Genomic DNA, 21,480 nt, shown 5'->3' on the forward strand with positions numbered 1-21,480 from the left:
AATTCTCAAGTAAATGTATTTCGAATAGGGCACAGTATTTTAATAGCCTAAATCCTAGGAATGAGAAAGAGGTGAGCTTTTGATTATAATGTGATGAGAAACTGCAAAATACTCTTACTGGGAAGCTCAGAATTTAAGTTCTGACAAATGCAGCTTCAAGGTCATTTTTGTTTTAAATAAAGAGTACACTATACAGAACCTACTAGTAATTTTGTTTAGGTCCATTTTACTTGGGTAGTTAATGGGATTCCAATGTGTTTGACAAATATACCTATTTTTCTGTAGGGTCATTTCAGCATTCCTCTTTCTTTCCCCTTTCACCTCCCCATTTCCTGTCCCTTTACTAGTTTACGTTTCAAAATGTCATTCCATTTTACAGACAAGAGCACTTTTCCAGTGTAAAATACCCGTAAAATATTGGCAGACAGATTTCAATTCTCCCTTTCCATTGCCTCCGAAGTTTATCACTTATTTTTCCTCCAAATGTGATCAGTTTACAGCAGGCATTTCAGAATTTTCCTGCATTATTCTGAGGTCATTACTGCACTAAATCCTGCACTGTATACATTTTGGACTTGACACTGGGGCAATTATGTGTCAGATATTGTTCTGTGAGTCAGAATTACATATGCGTTACATAATTACGTAATTAAAATGATCATTTAGCTTGTGATGATTACTGGTGAGCATATGTAGAGTGTTGAATGAAAATTTCTTCCTAGATACAAGAACTAGTTTTTACTTTTTTTGAGAAATAGCTTTTGGAATTTAAAACTTGGTTTCAAATTTATTTTTATACAAACAGAGATGGTATTAAATAAAAGATGAGGTTAAAAACATGTGGTGGGCACCTGTAGTCCCAGCTACTCGGGAGGCTGAGGCAGGAGAATGGCGTGAACCCGGGAGGCGGAGCTTGCAGTGAGCTGACATTGTGCCAGTGCACTCCAGCCTGGGCGACAGAGCGAGACTCCGTCTCAAAAAACAAACAAACAAACAAACAAAAAACAAAAAAAATGCGTGGACTATAAACCCTAATCCCTATAAGTAAATGTAAGTACATGAATGTATTGCTGTAAAAGCTAAACAGGCTGTGATTAATGATGTGAGGGTAATTGATTTGTAGTGGTTTAGGAAGTTTATTAAATTTTTGTTCTAAAAGAACAAGGATGAGATTAGAGCAGAAAAGTTCCTTGATGTTAAATACAAAGTGTGTTAAAACGTTAAGGAGATTTTTAGCCACAGAACGTTCTGAAGATTTCTTCATTAGGTCTTAGACTGCACCTCAGAAGTTAGTATCACCCAGGGGAGGGTGAGGTTAGCTATGAGTATCTTGTTAAACTCCTTTTTGAGATTGTTGTTTTGGTTCGAGGGTATTAGAAATGAAAGCAGCATGTTTCAGACAAAAAAAAAAATCCCCGATTATGGTAGTTGGTTCAAGAGTGTTTCAAATGGAATAACTAATTATGCAATATTATACTGGATGAGAACTGGTATTTGGCTCAAGAGGGAGGTATGACTTTAGATGTTATTAAGAAGGGCCATTTGATAAAATTTTATAATAATTAGTTAAATGTTATGTGGAAAATATTTTAGGTGGATAATTTGGTTATTTTTCATTTTATCTAGCAGTATGACTAAAGAATGGTGTAAAGTTAGCATGAAAGACATATATTCGTATGTGTAGAAAATAGGTAATATTCCAGGATACATGATATTTTGTTTGGCAATGTCAGTTTGTAGTTAGCTAGTCTTGGGAAGAAAATGTCTTTTTTCCTTTTTTGATCTAACATTTAATATTGCTTTTCTTGAAGTCATTCTTATTATCTACCATCACTTTGACCTCATTTCCATATTACTTTAACAAGGTAAGCCCCCAAATAAATTTTAGACTATTTCAGGATATAATCAGTTAATCTATTTTTGTCCTGGGAGTAAACTAAAATCTTTTTTTTGTTTGTTTTCCTTTTAAACAGAAGCAAGGTATGTAGGTTGTTAGTTGAATTGACAGTTAAAATATGAAAAATGTAACTCTAGTGTGTTAATTTGAATATTTAATTTCTAGTGGATTAGGGAAGTTATTTACTTTTTAAAGATTTGCTATTTCATTTTAAATACTTAATTCATTGGACTGAAAAGGAAGTTGAAGTATATCTTCAAAGTAATAGAACTTTAAAAAGACACAGATACAGCCAGGCACGGTGGCTCAAGTCTATAATCCCAGCACTTTGGGAGGCTGAGGCGGGCAGATCACGAGGTCAGAAGTTTGAGACCAGCCTGGCCAACATAGTGAAACCCCGTCTCTACTAAAAATACAAAAAATTAGCCAGGTGTGGTGGTGTGCACCTGTAATCCCACCTACTCGGGAGGCTGAGGCAGGAGAATTGTGTAAACCCAGGAGGTGGAGGTTGCAGTGAGCCAGGATCGTGCCATTGCACTCCAGCCTGGGCGACAGTGTGAGACACTGTCTCAAAACACACACACACACACACACACACACACACACACACACACACACAACCAAATATGCACCCACTCTGGGAAGATAATACACATATTCCACACATCTGCCAATTCTTTCTGAAAATTTTTATAACTTTATTTGGCAGTTTATAAATGTCACCAGCAGTGGATCTTCATTCATTCATTTATTCTTAGATTTTTTTTCTTCTAATGCCTAGTGTGTGCCAGGCCCTATGGATGCAGATTATAGAGGATATATGTACACTAGTGAAGGTGATAGGAGAAATACCGGATTTAAAAGGGGGAGCGTATGGAAATGATGTGGAATACATAGGAATGGCGCTAAACTCAAACTTGGGCAGGGGGAGAATATTGAAGAAAACTTTACAGAGGAAGTGGCATATAAGTTGAGACCTTACAGTGCAGTTTGAGGGAATCAGCAAGGGGACAAAGGAGTGGGAGATGGGTTGGGGTGGGATGTGAAAAAGAAATGATTTAGGTACAGGGAAGAGCATGTAAAGTCCCATAAAGGAAAACTTTAAGTTTGAAGATGTAAAAATGCAAAAGCAGCCTCAGAACGGGCGAACAGTGGCTTGCGAAGGAAGAAGGGGTGAGTTTGGAGCTGGGGAGTCGACCTTTTGAGTAGGGTTTGCCCAAGATAGTCAGCTTCATGCCTGCTGTTCCAGCATTATTAGTAATAGCCTTTCTCCCACTTTCAATTGTTTCCCTATTTGGGTGATAAATTATATGGCAACACCTGAAATTGTGAGCTTATTAAAAAGTGGAGAGCCACTGAAAGGATGTGAAGCAGGAAGTGACATGTCACTCCATATGTAGTCTACAGACCGAGCTTTTGAGGCATTGGGTGGTGTAGAATGGGAGAAATGCAATACTGAATGGAGGAAGGCCAGTGGGAGCCTATAGGAATCATTCACGTAGAACACTAGCACTTTGGGAGGCCAAGGTGGGCTGATCACCAGAGGTCAGGAGTTCGAGACCAGCCCGGCCAACATGATGAAACACCATCTCTACTAAAGATACAAAAATCCCGGGTATGGTGGCGGTGGCAGGTGCCTGTAATCCCAGCTACTTGGGAGGCTGAGGCAGGAGAATCACTTGAACCTGGGAGATGGAGGTTGCAGTGAGCCAAGATCACGCCACTTCACCCTAGCCTGGGTGAAAGAGTGAAACTCAGTCACACACACACACACACACACACACACACAGCACACGATTGAGGTCTTAATGAAAGAGTGTGGGATGGGTGGAAGGAAGCACGGGGGATGGGCAGCTTGAAGGACAATTTTAATACGTGGTCTTGGAATAACAAATAGTTTGGGAAAAAATAAGAAAAGTCGCCTCTAGAGTGAACTCCAAATAGATTAAAAATGTAAGTGTAAAAAGTTGAACCATAAGAATATTTTTAATTGAAAAAATATGTATTAGAAGAAAATTTGCAAGTTTTGTTATCATGGAATAGAAAAGCATTTGATCCACAAAGACAGGAATACACACATACAGACACAAACATGCATCCATAAAGGAAAGAATATTTTAAAATCCATAAGTGAGAGTAGAAGGAATCATTTATTAATATACTTGATTTATGATATCTGTCTTTAATAAGATGTGATAATTTATTATGTTCACTTTTACTTTTTGCAAAGTGACTTGATAAAGACTTAAAAGGAAACAGAAATAATCTTTTTTGATAATACATAATTGTAGTTTTCATTCAAATTTTAAAGAAAGTAGAAGCCCCTATCGTCATTGCTTTGTTAGTGAGGATGCATATCTTTTCCTATGCTTATATGTTTTTATTTATTCTGTGAATTGCATGTTCATACACCTCTAGGGATAACTGCTCTTGGCTGGCTGCATTACCTTTCAACCCTTGCTGTATATATAAATATTAAATGTTTTTTTCCCAGCATATTCTGTGGGATCATAGAATGCACTACTTACTGTGATTTTTTTTTTTTGCTTTTAATATTTTTGGCATTTTGTAGCCTTCTCTTTCTGTCAACAAAATTACCTATTTTAAGTTACAGACGAACCTTTGTTATTTCTCCTTTTCTGCTATTTAAATAACACTATGATGCATATCTTTTGTATATTAGAGGGTTTTATGGAATATTTTGTCAAAATATACTTTAGTTAGGACAGTAAATTATTGGGGCATATATAATGTTTGTACATTGTACAGTTTTGATCATTGTTTCCAGCTTGTTGTTAAGACAGACCTTCTCGAGCACCTGCAGTATAGTGCATGAGAAGGCCTGTTTCCCTATGCAGTTGCAATTTATATGCAATTAATTGCGTAAGCTCTTTTCAACTAATATTCTTTCTTTTTTTTTTTGAGACAGAGTCTCGCTCTGTCACCCAGGTTGGCGTGCAGTGGCACAATCTCAGCTTACTGTAACCTCCACCTCCCAAGTTTAAGCGATCCTCCTGCCTCAGTCTCCTAACTAGCTGGGACTACAGGTGCACGCCACCACACCTGGCTAATTTTTGTATTTTTTTGTAGAGTCGAGGTTTTGACGTGTTGGCCAGGCTGGTCTTGAACTCCTGACCTCAAGTGATCCATTCATCTAGTCCTCCCAAAGTGCTGGGATTACAGGCGTGAGCCACCATGCACAGCCTCAACTAACATTCTTTTTTAGCTTTGCTAGTTGAGCACCACTAGAATATAAGCCACATGAGAACAGGGAATAAAAATTGCAGACATATAACACGCTTTCAGTGAGTACTGTGTGATTAAATTATGGTTAGTAAAAATTTTGTGTTTTTCCTAATGACTTGTGAGTGATATAAGAATATAAAATCATTATTATAGATTTCTCCGTAGTTATTTTTCTTTAATCTTACATGCATTGTCTAAGACTGGGTAGAAATATGTACTTTTATGTAGTAGAATTTGGCATTCTTTTTCTTTATGACTTCTGGGCACTGAGTTAGCTTAGAGAGGACTTGTATTCTTCATGACGAGTTTACGAAAATTGTCGTTCCTATTTTCTTTTGGCTTTTTAAAAATGTGTTTTTTTGAAGTTTGAAATTATTAATTTGAAAATCTGGTGTATGGTATAAGATGTGGTTCTAGGTGTTTTTTATTCAAGTGGATGGTAATTTTCTCACAGTTTGATTTATCTTTATTATATATCTGAATCTGTTTTGAATTCTTGGTTTGATTACTGTTAATTTGGTTATCTTATTGTTTTAGTAATTGTAGCATGATACCTTCTAAGGCCAAATTCCTATCATTATTCTTGCAAATGTATTTTCCCAGAAGAAATTTGGAATTCTCTTTTATGTCATTAAAAAAAAACATTGGGATGCAATTAAATTTTCCAAAGAACATGGCAATTTATTTATTTAGAACAAATTTTTCCTTATATAACCCTGGAATATTTCCTGCTAAGTCTATTCCCAGGCCTGATGTGTACACGTGTGTGCAGGCATGCATATATTTATATGTATACACACATATACACATATGTATAAATTAATTCCCCCCCATGGTATACTATTTATTATTTTCTAACAAGTATGTTGTTTCTATACAGTAAACATGTTAATTTCCATAATACTTATTTTATACCACCTTACCGAAGTATCTCATTTAATTTTCAATGTTATTGACAAGATTTTTTAAAAATCTTTTCCTTTTTAGTAATTATAGATAATTTCCCCCCTTACCTTATTGCCTTCATATGACTTGCAGGAAAAAATGCTCAAAACTTACAGTAAAAACAGGATATGCTTTTGTTTTTCTGTACTTTTATGGGGATACTTCTGTGCTTCCTATTATTAATAAGCATGATGTTTGTGGCTGGTTTCTGATAGGATATTTTACAAGATTTTGTCATCTCATTTAAAAAAATCAGAATTATGTTAAATTTTGTCAAGTGCCTTTATGGTACTTATCAAAGTGATCATAGAAACTTTTTTAGTTGTTAGCATAAATAACTGCAGATATTTATATGATAAAACATTAAATTCTTGGGATTAAACCTTTTTGATAAAAGAAGATTTTTATGTTTGATTTTGTCATATTTTACTTTGGTATTTAAAAAAATCATCCTGAGACCAAAGTTGTGCTGTCATCTTTTATACTTTCTGGTTAGGTTTTGCATTTGGGTTGTGAGACCTTTGAAAAAGAAATGTTACATTTTACTATGTGTTGGAATTCTGTAAATACCACAGAAAACTTTAATACAACCCTTCATTTGGTTCCAATGCCATCTCTGGGGAAAGTTTTTAGATAGTGCTTTTAATTTCTTCTGTAGTTATTGATTTAATCCAGCTTTCAAGCTCTTCCAGAATTACTTCATTATTTATTTTTTCCTAGGAAACTTAACATTTTGTTAAGATTTCAAGCATATTGGAATGGTGTTCAATTTATCCTGTTGATTTGTATCCAAAGTTCTGTCCCATTTCTCAGTGCTATTAATATACATATTTTTTCTCTAGTTTCTTGCTCTGCATACCAGAAATGACTAATTATCTAATCTCTCAAAAGAACTGGCTCATTATTATCAATTCTATTTTTCTTTTTTTTTTACTTTTTGAAACTAAGTCTCACTCTGTCACCCAGGCTGATGTGTAGTGGCACGATCTCAGCTCCCTGCAACCTCAGCCTCTTGGGTTCAAGCAATTCTTCTGCCTCAGCCTCCCAAGTAGCTGGGATTACAGGCACATGCCGCCCGCCTGACTAATTTTTGTATTTTTAGTAGAGATTGGGGTTTCACCATTTTGGCCAGGCTGGTGTCGAACTTCCGACCTCTGATGATCCGCCTGCCCCAGCCTACCAAAGTGTTGTTGGGATTATAGGCGGTAGCCACTGCATCTGGTCTAATGTTTTTCTTTGTATCTATCTTTGATTAGATAGTGGGATACTTAGCTGTCACACTTGTTTAATTATAAACACATTTAAGAGTATGTGGCTTTCTCTTAAATTTGGTCACCTTCCATGGACATTGTGTATGTCATATTGGCATTGATATTAATTTCTTGATTGTCTATAATACATTTTGATAACTTCAATATCCTGACTTATTTAAATTTGTGAGGTTGTTTGGGTTTTGTTTTTTATATTTACCGATGTTAATTTCTAGTTTGATCCATTTTTATCACAATATACAACCTGTTAACCTTTTTAATGTAAAATTTGTTAAAAATGTTTGCTTGCTAGTTTGGCCAACTTTTGCAAATATATGAAGGAAAAGAATAGCTATATGGAAAGGATTTTTTTAAAATTTATATATGGTCCTTTACAAGTTTATAGACAAGGTTAAATATACAATGTGACTGTTCCTGAAATAAGATAGTCATTGAAGTTAATTGTAATAGCTAATAAACCAATAATATGAAGTCTAGCCTTTTTGCCATGCACTTTCATGTATTATCTCTTTAATCATTGTGAAGCCCTATTAAGTAGGTACTAATATTAACTCTTTAAAGGTTAAGAAAATTAAAGCTCAAAAACTTGTATCCAGAAACTAAACTGGACCTTTAACAGATGTTTATGTGTGTGTTTGTGTGTGTGTATGTGTGTTTCAGGGATTTTCTGTGTTCTGTACCTAATAAAGAACAAAAGTATATCTTTCATATTTGTTGGAGGCTGAAAGTGTGAGGGTCGTGATCACCTCAGTATACCACTGGAGGCTATATGAGTAAACAGCAAACTGTTCTCATAAATGCAGGATGTGGGCAAGCTGACAACTGCGTCTGCTGCGCAGAAGGAATGCTGAGGGCATTCATGCCCCAAGCGCAAGTGTTTCTGGTGATTAGGCATAATTGAAGCCTGTTAGCAATGATGTGAACCTGTGATCAGTTAAGCAGCTGACCAATCATTACCTCCTCCTCCATGCTCTTTCTACCCAATAAACACAAAGGGCAGTAGAAGCTCGGGGCTGCCTTTGCTCACTAGAAGCAGGGAGCTCTCTTCTCCTGGCCCTTTCCTTAAAAGTTTCTTTTATTTTTTGGTATCATTTCTATGTTCGTCCCTTCATTCAGTCTCATAATGAGGATCTCAAGCAGTAACAGTAGTAACTGCTGTAATGAGGGTCTCAGGCAGTAACAGTAGTAACTGCTGTAATGACGGTCTCAAGTAGTGACAGTGGCAGTCTGCCACACTTAATGATACACAGGATGGTCTTCTTATCTTTGTTTTTAGCACATACCACTGTGCTTCCAACATTGGGATTCCCAGTAAACGGAATTCAATGTAAATTATTAAATGTTTGGTGGAACTTTTATTCCATTATGGCCTTTTTTGTCTCTACATATAATTCTGTACATTTATATGACATTCAAACTTTTCTTTCATAGTCTTTAATTCATAATAGTATAAGATTGTGATTTTGTTCATTTTACTCTTTAGGAATCTCTTGCTGTGTTCAGAAGAATGCCAGAACTTTTCTTGTATAACCTGTTGCCCTCAAGTCTTTGATAGTGAGGAAATGACTTGTCATTCTGTAACAATAGTGTCACTGGAGAACTGTCAACAATTGAAAGATTATACCCAGAATGAATTGATCAGTCAATTGCCATGTTAAAAAATAGATTATTCTTATTAGTCAGTAATGTCTACAAAATCCAGTTCAGGAAAATAAATGCAGTATAAAAGAAACAATAGATGTCTGAAAATGTAAAAGTAAGTAGCCAAAGGCCTAACTAGATTAATTGAATGTGAATACTTCCTGCAGTGATGAAATAGGCAAAATCAATAATGTTGGTAGCATTTTGGGGCATTGATGGAGGGATATTGTTCTATACAGAGACTTGTTTCTAGGGGAAGCAAAGATAGTCATTAATAAATCAGAACCACTTCTAACCATCAAATTGCCACATTAAAGGCAAATTAACCTGTATGAATCATCATTCCAGGGGCTCACTTTTGATAAAACAGTGAAGTGACATCATCTCTAGAATATGGCATTATAATTTAGGAAGTCATGGAAAATTTGGTAGATTTTTTTAAAGGCAATAAAATAAGATTTGTTATAATTTTTAGCTTCCAAACATTCACTTAACAGAAATTACTCACTGCCTGAGCATGCAAGATGGATGAAGCTTCATTAAAGCAAGCTGAAGGAAAAAGTTAAGCTACTTCTGGAGGGATAAATCAATGTTGCTCATCCTTATAAGCTAGACACTTAATTCTGTGAACCTGACAGATACTTAGAACATAAAGTTGACTCCAGGGGGTCCAGTGCAGTGAGTGCTTGTGAGTCTGATGAGTTACAAGGCCTGGTGTTCAATTTCCTGCAGATTCTTCTGAGCAACAGGTAAACCCATCAGTTGTGATTGGTGGCTCTGGCATATGGAAACACAATTTCCATTTAAGTATTGCCTTTTGAAAGGCAAGTCTGTATATTAAAGAACAAAATCACCTCAGTTAAAATAGGAAAATGGAATGCAAAATTCGTTTTAGTTGTCCAAAATTAAAAATGTTGCTATCCAACAATATTTGTAAAACAAAGTTATTAAAAATTACAAACTTAATGCCTATGAAATTATTTTGGAATGCAGACATGGAACAAAGCTAAGGAGAAAAAATATTTAGCTGATGTTCTTAATATTGCCTGTCAATTATCATAATTGCTTCATTTAAAAACATTTTATTCAGCTATCTCTATTTTACTATGTGCAAGATATGCCATAGATACACAGATAGTAGATATTCCCAGTGTTCTTTATTCCTCTGTATGGACCCACATTTCCATCTGCCAACATTTTCCTCCTGTCTGAAAGACTTCCTGTAACATTTCTTGCAATCCAAGTCTGCTGGTGGTGAATTCTTTTAGCTTTTGTATGTTTTTCAAAACTTCAATACCCCTTCATTTCTAAAAGATATTTTTGCTGGGTATAGAATTCTAAGTTAGCACTATTTTTCTTTGAGTATTTTAAAGATGTTGCTCCATTGTTTTGTGGCCCACATTGTTTCTGATGAGAAGTGTGCTGTCATTTTTAATCCTTATTCTTTTATATATAATGTGTTTTTTTTTCCTTTGGATGATTTTAATATTTTCTTCCTGGTTTTAAGCATTTTGGTGGTGTTTTATGTTTTCTTTGTGCTTGGGTACATTGAGCTTCTTGAACATGTGGGTTTATACTTTTTGCATCATATTTGGACTATTTTCTGCCATATTTCTTTAAATAGTTTCCAGCAACTGCCCCCTTTCTTTGGAGATGCCAGTTAACATGTATATTAGGCCATTTAAAGTAGTTCCCCAGATCAGTAAGTCCTGTTCATAATTTCTCAGTATATTTTCTCCTTGTGTTTCATTGTGGACAGCTTATGTTGCTTATTCTACAGGATTACTTTTCCTTCTGCAGTATCTATATTAATCTCATTCAGTGCACTTTTTTCTTATTTCATACTTTCCATATCTAGAAGTTTGATTTGAGTAATTTTTATATATTCTATATCTCATGTTCAGTCTTTCCTTTAACTTTTTAGAGCATTTGAAATACAGTTAAATAATAACTTTTAATTTTCTTGTCTGCTGTCTGTGTAATTTTAGGGTTTGGTTTTATTCAGTTTTATCATCTGTGTAATTTCAGTATTTGGTTTTATTGTTTCATTTTTTTCTTCATTATGATCAGTATTTTCTACTTTCTTTGCATACCTAGTAATTTTGAGTCATTGTGAATTTTATCTTGATTGACTACCAGTTACTGTGAGTTTTATCTTGTTGGATGCTGGGTATTTTTGTGTTTCTGTAGATCAACCTTCTCCAACCATTTTGGCACCAGTGATCAGCTTCATGGAAGTCAAGTTTTTCCACGGATGGGGGTTTGGGGAGTGATTTCAGTGGGATTCAAGAGTATTACATTTGTTGTGTACTTTATTTCTATTATTATTACATAATCACCATAATGTAGGATCAGTGGGAACCTTGAGCTTATTTTCCTGCAACTAGATGATCCCATGTAGTGGTGATGGGAGACAGCGACAGTTCATCAAGCGTTAGATTCTCTTAAGGAGCATGCAACCTAGATCCTCACATACTCAGTTCACAATAGGGTTCATGCTCCTGGGAGAATCTAATGCTGCTGCTGATCTGACAGGAGGCAGAGCTCAGGTGGCAATGCAAGCAATGGGGAACAGCTATAAATATAAATGAAGCTTTGTTCATTCTCTACTACTCATCTCCTACTGTGTGGCCCGGTTCCTAACAGGTCATAAACAGGTACTGGTCTGTGGCCTGGGGTTGAAGACCCCTGCTATAGATGGTATCCTGAGCTTTATTTTGTTATACAGTTAAATTACTTGGAAACATTTTGATCTTTCAGAGGCTTATTTTTAGCTTTTGTTGTAGATGAGATCTTAGCAGCATTAAATCTTGGGCTTATTTTTTCCACTATTGAGACAATACCCATCCCATAACTCTTCTCAGTGCCTATGAATTATGAGGTTTTTCCTGCTAACTGATGAGACCAAGAACTATTTCTGCCCTATGCAAACTTCAGGGATTATTCCTTGTAATGCAATTTCTCAACCTTAGAGCTATTGACATTTATGGGCTGGATAATTGTTTCTGGAGTTTAGGGGACTGTCCTGTATAAGATCAAATGTCTAGGAGCATCCCTGGCCTCAATACAGTAACATCCTTTAAATTAAGACAATCAAAAATTGTCTCCAGATATTGCCAATGGCTCCAATGGAGTACAATTGCCCTCAGTTAAGAGCCACTGCTCTAATTCTTTCTGGTAGTTTTCTTATATGCATGCCATGGCTAAGGACTTTGCTCAGGACTCAAGGGAGACCTCCTACAGATCTCCTGAATTCTGTATCTGCCACCCTTTCCTCTTCTATAGGCATCCCTGAGAACCTAGTCAGTTGACCTCTCTGGATTCCCACCTCTGTTTTCTCAACTCAAGGAGACCACTGAGTTTTGCCTGTGTTTCTTTTTCCCCATCACAGCCTGGAAACTCTAGGCTGCAATGCTGGGGCAATCATAGGCTCACATTGTTTCCTGTCTCTCAGTGATCTCTGTCCTTTGTTGCTTGATGTCCAGCATCTTTGAAAACTATGATTTCATTATCCTTTATTTTTATTTATTTTTAGTTTCTAGTTTTTTCAGGTGGATTCCTGTTAACCTCATCTTGGTCCTCATCCTTATTCCTGAAAGATACTTTTGCTGGGTACACAATTCTGGACTGGCTATTATTTTTTCTAAGCACTTTGAAGGTATTTGAACTGTCTCCTGGTGTCTACGGCTGCTATTAATCAGCTGTCAATCAGTTTTCTTCTTTCCTTTCTGATGATCTGTCTTTTTTTGCTCTGAGTACTTTTAAGATCTTCTCTTTGCCTTTGCCATTTTGCAGTTCTGCTGTGATGTATTAAGCATAGGTTTCTTTTTATCTTTCCTTGTTCCTAAATGATACATTGGGTTTCCTGAACCTTTAGAGTCAGTCTCTCATCAGTTCTCAAAAATTTGCAGCCATTATCTTCTCAAGTATTTTATCATCCTGATGTTGTTTATTTTTTCCCCTTTAAAACTCTTGTTGGATACAAAAAGCATGAACCACAAAGGAAAAAAAAGTTAATTGAGCTCATTAAAATTGGAATCTTTTATTGAGAAAAATCACCAAGAAGGAGAGTGAAAGGGGAAGCTACCAAAAGGGAGAATGTATTTCTAGCACATGTAACTGATAAAGACTGGTGGGTCCAGTATATTATAAATAGTTCTTACAGATTAATAAGAAAAAGACAGATGCAGTAGAAAAACATGCAAATATCTTGAGGAGGCATCTCACCAAGAGACACACATGCCCAATAAACACAAATGGGTTTCATTCTCATTCATTTTAAGAAAAATGAACATTTCAACCACAAGAGATACCACTATACACTTGGAATGGCCAAATTTAGACTAATAATGTAAAATGTTTAGGATCATGTTAGAACTCTAGAACTCACATTTTTAGTAGAAGTATAATTGAAAAACACTGCTAATGTTGAATGGGCTTACTATATACCCATGACCCAGACATTCTACTCTTAAATATACTTAAATAACCATATAGATATGTATAAATAATATATATGTATAAATAACACATGCATATATATATAAATAATGCTGCCATAAATGTTTCATATATTTTGATGCATATCTATATATACATATGCATCATATGTATATATGCATACATACATATACATATGCATACATATACATATATATATGCATCAAAAGATATGAAACATTTATGGCAGCATTATTTATACTAGCTAAGAACTGAAAACAACGCAGATGCCCCTCAAAGGCATAATGGGTAAAGAAACTGTAACATATTTATATGTTGGAAAACTATATAACAATGAAAAATGAATTCCTTCTACCATAAGTAACAGCATGGGTGAATTTCACTAACTTAATATTAGGGAAAAATGAATACTCACTTGTAATTCTATCATTTTCAAATAAAGGGAAAGATTGCCACTTTGGGGGGTTATAGAGGGCGTGATGACTAGGAATGAGCATAAGTGAGGGCCACTGGAGTTTGGTTAATGTTGTATTTCTTGTTTTGGGGGTGTTTATTTGGGCATATTCATTTTTGAAATTTTATGCTATACACTTATGATTTGTACTTTTTGTATATATGTTATAGTCAATTCAAAAGTTTGATTAAAAACAGACACTATTTGCCATTTTAGAGCTTCTGTTTCAGTAGACAGCAAATATTAACCATATAAACATAAAAATGCACATATGATTATAAATTATGGACATGTATGAAGGCAAAGAACAAGGTGCTGTGGGATTGAGTCACCAGGGGATCTGCTTTTATATAATGTTTTGGCCAGACCTCTATGAGAAAGAGTTACTCAAGTTGAGTGAGGAGGAGGGCAGTGTAAGATAAGATTGGAGAGGCATGCAGGACTTATAGGACATCCTGGAGAGTTTGGTCATCCCAATTGATGGGCAACTTTAGAAGGGCTATTAAGGGGTAGTTATGTGATTTAAGGTTTAAAAATAATCACTCTGGCTACACTGTGAATTGTGGACTTGAAAATGGACCAGAGTTGAATGCTGCTGAACCATTTAAAGACTACTGGAGTGCTCCAGGCAAAAAATGATGGCATCCATGATCTAGACCAGGGACCTGCCAGCTTTTTATGTAAAAAGTGTGTGTTCCACCTGCTAAACTTTGCCGCTGTAGCATGACAGCAGCCATAGACAATGGATAAATGAACGAGCATGGGCTGTGTTCCAGTAAAACTTGATTTACAAAAACAGGTGTTGTAGTTTACCAATCTCTGATCTAAAGTGGAAAAAAGAAAACTTTTAGGTATATTTTGGAAGTAGATTTAATAGGATATGCACCAGGTGCAGTGGCTCAAGCCTATAATCTCAGCACTTTGGGAGTCCGAGGCGGGTGGATCACGAGATCAGAAGTTCAAGACCAGCCTGGGCAAAATGATGAAACCCCGTCTCTACTAAAAAAAAAAAAAAATACAAAAAACTAGCCAGGTGCCTGTAATCCCAGCTACTCACGAGGCTGAGGCAGAGAATTGCTTGAACCTGGGAGGTGGAGGTTGCAGTAAGCTGAGATTGCACCACTGCACTACAGCCTGGGCGACAGTGATACTCTGTCTAAAAAAATAAAATAAAATAAAATAAAAATTAAAAAATTAGCTGGGCATTGGGGCATGCTTTTGTAATCCTGGCTACTCAGGAGGCTGGGGAATTAGGATCGCTTGAGCCTAGGTGTTGAGGTTGTAGTGAGCTATGATCTCACCACTGAACTCCAGCCTGTGTAACAGAGCAAGACCTTGTGTCTAAAAAAAGTTTTTAAAAAATAGAATATATATTGGATGTTGAGAATGTCAGTAAGAGGAGAGGATTCAAGGATGGCTTGAGTAATTTATGAATAGTGGTGTTGCTTATTAGCGGTCAAGTTTGTTGAAAGTCCCAAACCCGCTCATCTAAAACAGTGAATTGTGACATGTCAAAGTTCTGGTGTTCTTTTCATCTTTGGTATAGAATTACTTTTATTCTTTTATACATGTAGTAGTCACCAATTACACAAACAAAGTGAGGAAAACAAAAGAATCTATCATATTGATCATTGTGTTTTCTGCTAATAGGAGAAAAAATAGTAGGAAAGAACAAAATATGGAATATTCTCAGACTGTCATTGACAATGTGTCTTTAGCCCTCATGTTCTCCCTTCTTCTAAAAGTAACTTCCCCCGCACTTTTGCCCCAAATTGCTACCTTTTTAAGGATAAACCAGAGAATGTACAACTTAGAGGAGATTATTTGTTGAATCTTTACATACATCAGTGACATTGGGGACAGAGGTGGCTGCTAAGTAGAGCTGCCATCTGCTTTCTGGACAAGCACTGTTTCCCATTCCATTTGTAAGCGGCACCTGTTCAAGTAATTGCCTTATTACCACTACTATGTCAATACCGTAACACTGATTTGATTTTCCTTATAGTTTGATGTGTTTGAAATTTTATATATTATATATATAATATATAAGTATATATATTTACTTATTTAAATCAACCTTTGAATATTACAGGCTTTGCTCTCTGTACATGATACTGTGGCTCAGAAGAATTACGACCCTGTGTTGCCTCCTATGCCTGAAGATATTGACGATGAGGAAGACTCAGTAAAAATAATCCGCCTGGTCAAAAATAGAGAACCACTGGTGAGTTTTGGTGCTCAGATATGAGTAGATATCATGATAGGGCCAAATCTGATGGTGCATACCATATATAACTCTCTTTAAAATATGCTTCCTCTATGTTCTCAAACTTTAAAAGAAATGGAACATTGATGTCTAAAGAACATGCTTTTGAAAAATGAAAATGAAGCCAAATAAAATAATAGACATTTTATTAGCTACATTTAAATAGCAGTGTAACCTGTTGACATTTATGAAAGAAAGCATAACATGTACCAAGCATGGCTGATTTGAGATTAAATGGTACAACTTAAAAAAATTGCTTTTGTCTATGGGAACACAACTTTAAGTTATTTTATATACTTAATTCAATTGCTTTTTAAATTTAAACTAATTTACAGCAGGTCCAACAAAACTTTTGAGGAGTCTCAGTGAAGTAAACATTTAATTTCTTTGATAAACATCTTTCGAAGATCTTATTTGGTCAGGAGGCGTGGAACTTAAATTTGTTTAATTTTATTTTATTTTATGTCCAACTAGCTCTATTTTTAAAAATAAAAAAAGCTTAATATAGAAAAATAGAACCTCTAATGGCAATGAAGAAATTTCCAAAATTATTTGTTAGCTATTCCTTAAATAAAGTATTAAGATTTAAAATATCATTTTAAATACCAGAATATGAAATCAAATGAATAGAATTACTTGTCTTGAAATTTTTCTCATTCAAATATATAATTAGTGTATTATCTTTGCAATTATTGTTAAGGTAAAGTAAGATTATTGTGTGAACAAATTTAAAGTTTAAAAAATACAGGCCGAGGCGGGCGGATCACGAGGTCAGGAGATCAAGACCATCCTGGCTAACACAGTGAAACCCTGTCTCTACTAAAGATACAAAAAATTAGCTGGGCATGGTGGTGGGTACCTGTAGTCCCAGTTACTCGGGAGGCTGAGGCAGGAGAATGGCTTGAACCTGGGAGGCGGAGCTTGCAGTGAGCCGAGATTGCGCCACTGCACTCCAGCCTGGGCGACAGAGCGAGACTCCATCTCAAAAAAAAAAAAAAAATACACTACCCAGAAAAATAGAAAATACTTTCAACAAATTTGTTATTTAACATCAGTCAAGTGACATTTGTTAGTTCGGGGAGATTGTTGGAGAAGCCACAAGACTGTCGAAGCACAATGAAAAACACACAGAGAGAAGATTAAGAGTCAAAGAAATCTTTAGGAGAATGAGCCCCAGTCATGAGAATCAGAAGTAGGCAAAGTGCTGGAAGCTAAGCCGAAATAAAATTCTAGCAAGTGGATGGTCAGGAAATGCTTGGCAAGTGATTCATGAGGAAAGGCTGTAACATTTGGCAACGAGGAGTAGGTTACCAGTGTTATCTAAAAATACAATTTTGTTTATTGGGATCCATAATGTGGTGACATGAACACAGCTTGCACTGGATGACCTAAGTGGGAGTTGGGATTCTGTCACTTTGCCCTGTATCCTATAGAGCAAACCACTCACCATCTCATCCTCACGTTCCTTATCAGAAAATCAGGAAATGTACCTCTTTGCAAGTGTTTTTGAACATCAGCTAAGATATAATGTGTTTGAAATGGTTTATGAGTTCTGAAGCATTATGAAAACATTATGTAAACATTCGAATATATTCTATCTAATATTTAAAAGATATTAGAATTTATATTCTATTTAATATTTAAAAGATAAAAGCTAGGCAACTGCATCTGCTCAAGGAGAGAATGGTTACCTCAGAGAACAGGCTGTGAACACGGGTCATGTAGGTATTAGATAATGGATAGGAAAAAGGGTGATTACTTGAGGGGCAAGATCCCTTGAAAATGAAATTCTGTTTGTTGGTGAGTAGATTTCGATCCTAAATTCTCAGTGTTACTTGCATGGGCTGTCCTCTTGCTTCCTTGAGAACAATAGTTCTCAGATTTTGGTATTGGAAGAATGACTTGAGATGCTTACTTACAATGCAGATTTCTGAGCTGAATTCCAAGGGATTTATATCAGGAGGTTTTTTTTGGTGCCTGGGAATCTTGATTTTAAAAAGTGTCTCAGATGTTCTTGGTGCAAGTTTTTGGTGGATCACACTTTAAAAACACTTGTTTCAAAGGTTCAATCTGAAATTCACTGTGCCACCTACTTGAGGAGACCTTGCAATATTGGCAGTTTATAGGAAATAAATAAAGTAATTTTTTTTTTTTGAGATGGAGTCTCACTCTTTTGCCCAGGCTGGAGTGCGGTGGCGCTACCTCGGCTCACTGCAACCTCCGCTTCCTGGGTTCAAGCAATTCTGTAGGAGATAAATTTTTTGTTTAAGGAAATCATGATAACCCAGTAAGCAGTCCCCTTTTATAAACCATTTTACAGAATTAATAATTAAGAAAAATCAACCAGAATTTATTTTTTCAATCTAACTTGAAATTCTCCATACTCTTATTTTTAAAACAAAATCACACAGAATAAATTCAAAATAATTATGTAGGAAAATAAGTAATTTTTAAAATATTAGATCCAATTTTAATTTATTTTGCGTTGGTAGACTATGCTATAGGATTGATGACTTTTGTACAGTGTCACGTATAATGTACTCTGTGTTTTTGAGATTTGATCTTATTTTCACGCAAATATATTACACTGGGAATACATCAAACAATTGTGGTAAGAGAGATTTGGAAAGCAATATGGAAATAGAAGTCTTCAAGAATGAAGGGTTCAAAGTGAAGATTTATTCAAGTGATAGTATCATGTAGAAAGTGAAAGATTGTTCTTCAAGTCTGTAGTTTACCCTCCAAGCAAAGTAGAATCAGGGGATAGCAAGAAGATTCTATCAGGGCACTTATCTCTGTCTATAATGAGACCCTTATGCGTTGGAGTGCTTTGCATTATCTACACATTCCAAAAGTGATTTTATCCTGCCCATGGCTTTAAAAAGCATCTATGTGCCAGAGACTCCCAAGGTTATTTCTCTTCCAGTCTTTTCTTCTAATCTTTAAATTCGTATATCCATCTGTCTATTCGTTATCTCCATTTGGAGGTGTAATAGACGTCTCAATTTTCACATATCCAAAAATAAACTGCTGATTTTTGTCCCCAAATCTGTTCCACCCTTGTCTTAACCCCTTTTAGTTGATGGCAATTCCATCCTTCCAGCTGCTCAGCCAAAAGACGTTGAGCCTATCTTTAATCCCTCTCTTTCTTTTGCATTCCATAGGCAATCTATTGGGAAATCCTTTAGACTCCACCAATAATATATCCAGATCCCCTTTCATCACCTCTACTCCTGCCAGTCAGATCCATGCCACCATCATCTTTCCCTTGAATTATTGTGCAGACGGAGCATCCCAAATCTGAAGATCTGAAATCCAAAATGTGCCAAAATCTGAAACATTTTGAGTGCAGACATGAGCTTCAAGGAATGGTCATTGGAGCCTTTTAGATTTCATATTCTTGGATTTGGGATGCTCAACCAATAAGAATGCAAATGTGCCCAAATCTGAAAAGAAAATCTGGAATCTGAAACACTTCTGGTCTAAGCGTTTCAGACAAGGGATCCCCAACCTGTATTAACCTCTCATCAATTTCATTGCTTTAGCCCTTGCCATCCTTCACTCTTAACACAGTGGGTGGAGTGGTCCTCCTAGGTTGTGCCCCTCCTGCTGTTCACAACCTTGCATGTTCCCTCTTTCATTCAGAGTAATGCCCAGTGTCCTCACAGTGACTCATAAAGCACATAAGCTGACTCCTTTCTGCCTTTGACCTCATCTCCTCTTGCTGCTCCTGTTCTACTGGGCTCCAGCCACACTGGCTGCCTTGCTCGCTCTTGAGCATTTTATTCACAGCCTCCCCCTTGGCACCTTTGCACTGGCTGTGTCTTCTGTTCCTTCCCATTGGCTAACTTCTTCACCTCCATCCAGTCTTTATTCACTCAATCATCGTCTTCTCAGTGAGTCCTGTGTCTTCACATTGTCTTTCCTCCACCTGTCCTGGCATCCTGGTCTTCTATTTCCTGCCCTACATCCCCTCACACCCCCACAGTGTTTACCACCTGATAGGGTTTGGCTCTGTGTCATCACCCAAACCTCATCTTGTAGCTCCCAGAATAACCACGTGTCATGGGAGGGACCTGGTGGGAGATAATTGAATCATGGGTTAGGTCTTTCCCATGCTGTTCTTGTGATAGTGAGTAAGTCTCACGAGATCTGATGGTTTTAAAAATGGGAGTTTCCCTGCACAAGCTCTCTGTTTGCCTGCTGCCATCCATGTAAAATGTGATTTGCTCCTCCTTGCCTTCCACCATGATTGTGAGGCCTCCCCAGCCACATGGAACTGTAAGTCCATTAAACCTTCCTTTCATAAATTGCCCAGTCTCAGGCATGTCTTTATCAGCAGTGTGAAAACAGACTAACCCTCTAACATAGCGTATAATGTATGTAATTATTCCATCTCTTGTTTATTGTCTTGTTTCCCCCATTGGGATGAGAAAGCAGACATTTTTTTCTTTTTCATCAGTTTATTATAAGCCCTTAGAACGGTGCCTTACACAGAGTAAGTTTTCAATAAACATTGGTCAACTTCATTGAATACAGAATAAGTCAAAGGAACTAGCATTAAGTACAACAAACAGGTTAGATAGCCCTATACTGAAAAACTGTACAGTCCATAGTACAGAGAGAGATTGGTTCCACTTAACTAATTCTATGTTACAAACCATGGCTCTATGTTGTGGCTAAAACAATATTATTTTGGGGATTGATGAGCTCAGCTGGGAGGTTCTCACTTGGAGTTCCTCATACATACAGTCAGATGGTGGTGGCTGGAGTCAACTGAGGGCTCCTTCATTTACACAACTGTTACCTGGGCTTGGAGCTGGAAGGTTGGGGGCTGGGCAAGTATCTCTTTCTCTAAGTGTTACCTTTACTTGGCTAGCTTGGGATTCCTCAGAGCATACCAGTGGTCATGATTTCTTACATGGCAGTGAGATTCACATAGAGCAAGTGTTTCAAGAGGCCCGAGTGGCAGCTACAGGTCTTCTTATAGCCTTCGAAGCCTCAAAACCATTTTTACCACTTAATGTGGGAATATGGCATGCACATACAAGGAGGGAAGGAGTTGGTGATCCCCCTTTTAGAGACAATCTCCCCCAAGAGTAATGAACTCATGGACAGAATGAACTTATGAACAAAAGCTTATGGGAAGATAGAGGGTTAAGCAGTATTGGATGATGAGTGAGATGAATAATTGTGTCTCTGGTCAGATTACCTTAAACAAGTCCCGATTTTTCCATATACTAGGTGTCTCATCTTAGACAAATTACGACCATTTAGTATTCAGTTTATCATCCAGAAA

At 36.5% G+C, this 21,480-nt stretch overlaps 1 protein-coding gene across 8 annotated transcripts in view; it reads left to right on the forward strand.

Annotated features, from left to right (window-relative positions):
* Nucleotides 1–21,480, forward strand: part of MPP7 (MAGUK p55 scaffold protein 7) — a 262,894-nt gene that overhangs the window by 166,235 nt on the left and 75,179 nt on the right. For all 8 annotated transcript variants that reach the window (XM_032144508.2, XM_058436591.1, XM_058436596.1 and 5 more), the window contains one exon: nt 16,008–16,139. In XM_032144508.2, coding sequence (XP_032000399.1) covers nt 16,008–16,139 — 132 coding nt within the window. The remainder of the gene's footprint in view (nt 1–16,007; nt 16,140–21,480) is intronic.

Source organism: Hylobates moloch, unplaced genomic scaffold (assembly GCF_009828535.3).
Source record: "Hylobates moloch isolate HMO894 unplaced genomic scaffold, HMol_V3 SCAFFOLD_3, whole genome shotgun sequence".
Taxonomy (NCBI): domain Eukaryota; kingdom Metazoa; phylum Chordata; class Mammalia; order Primates; family Hylobatidae; genus Hylobates; species Hylobates moloch.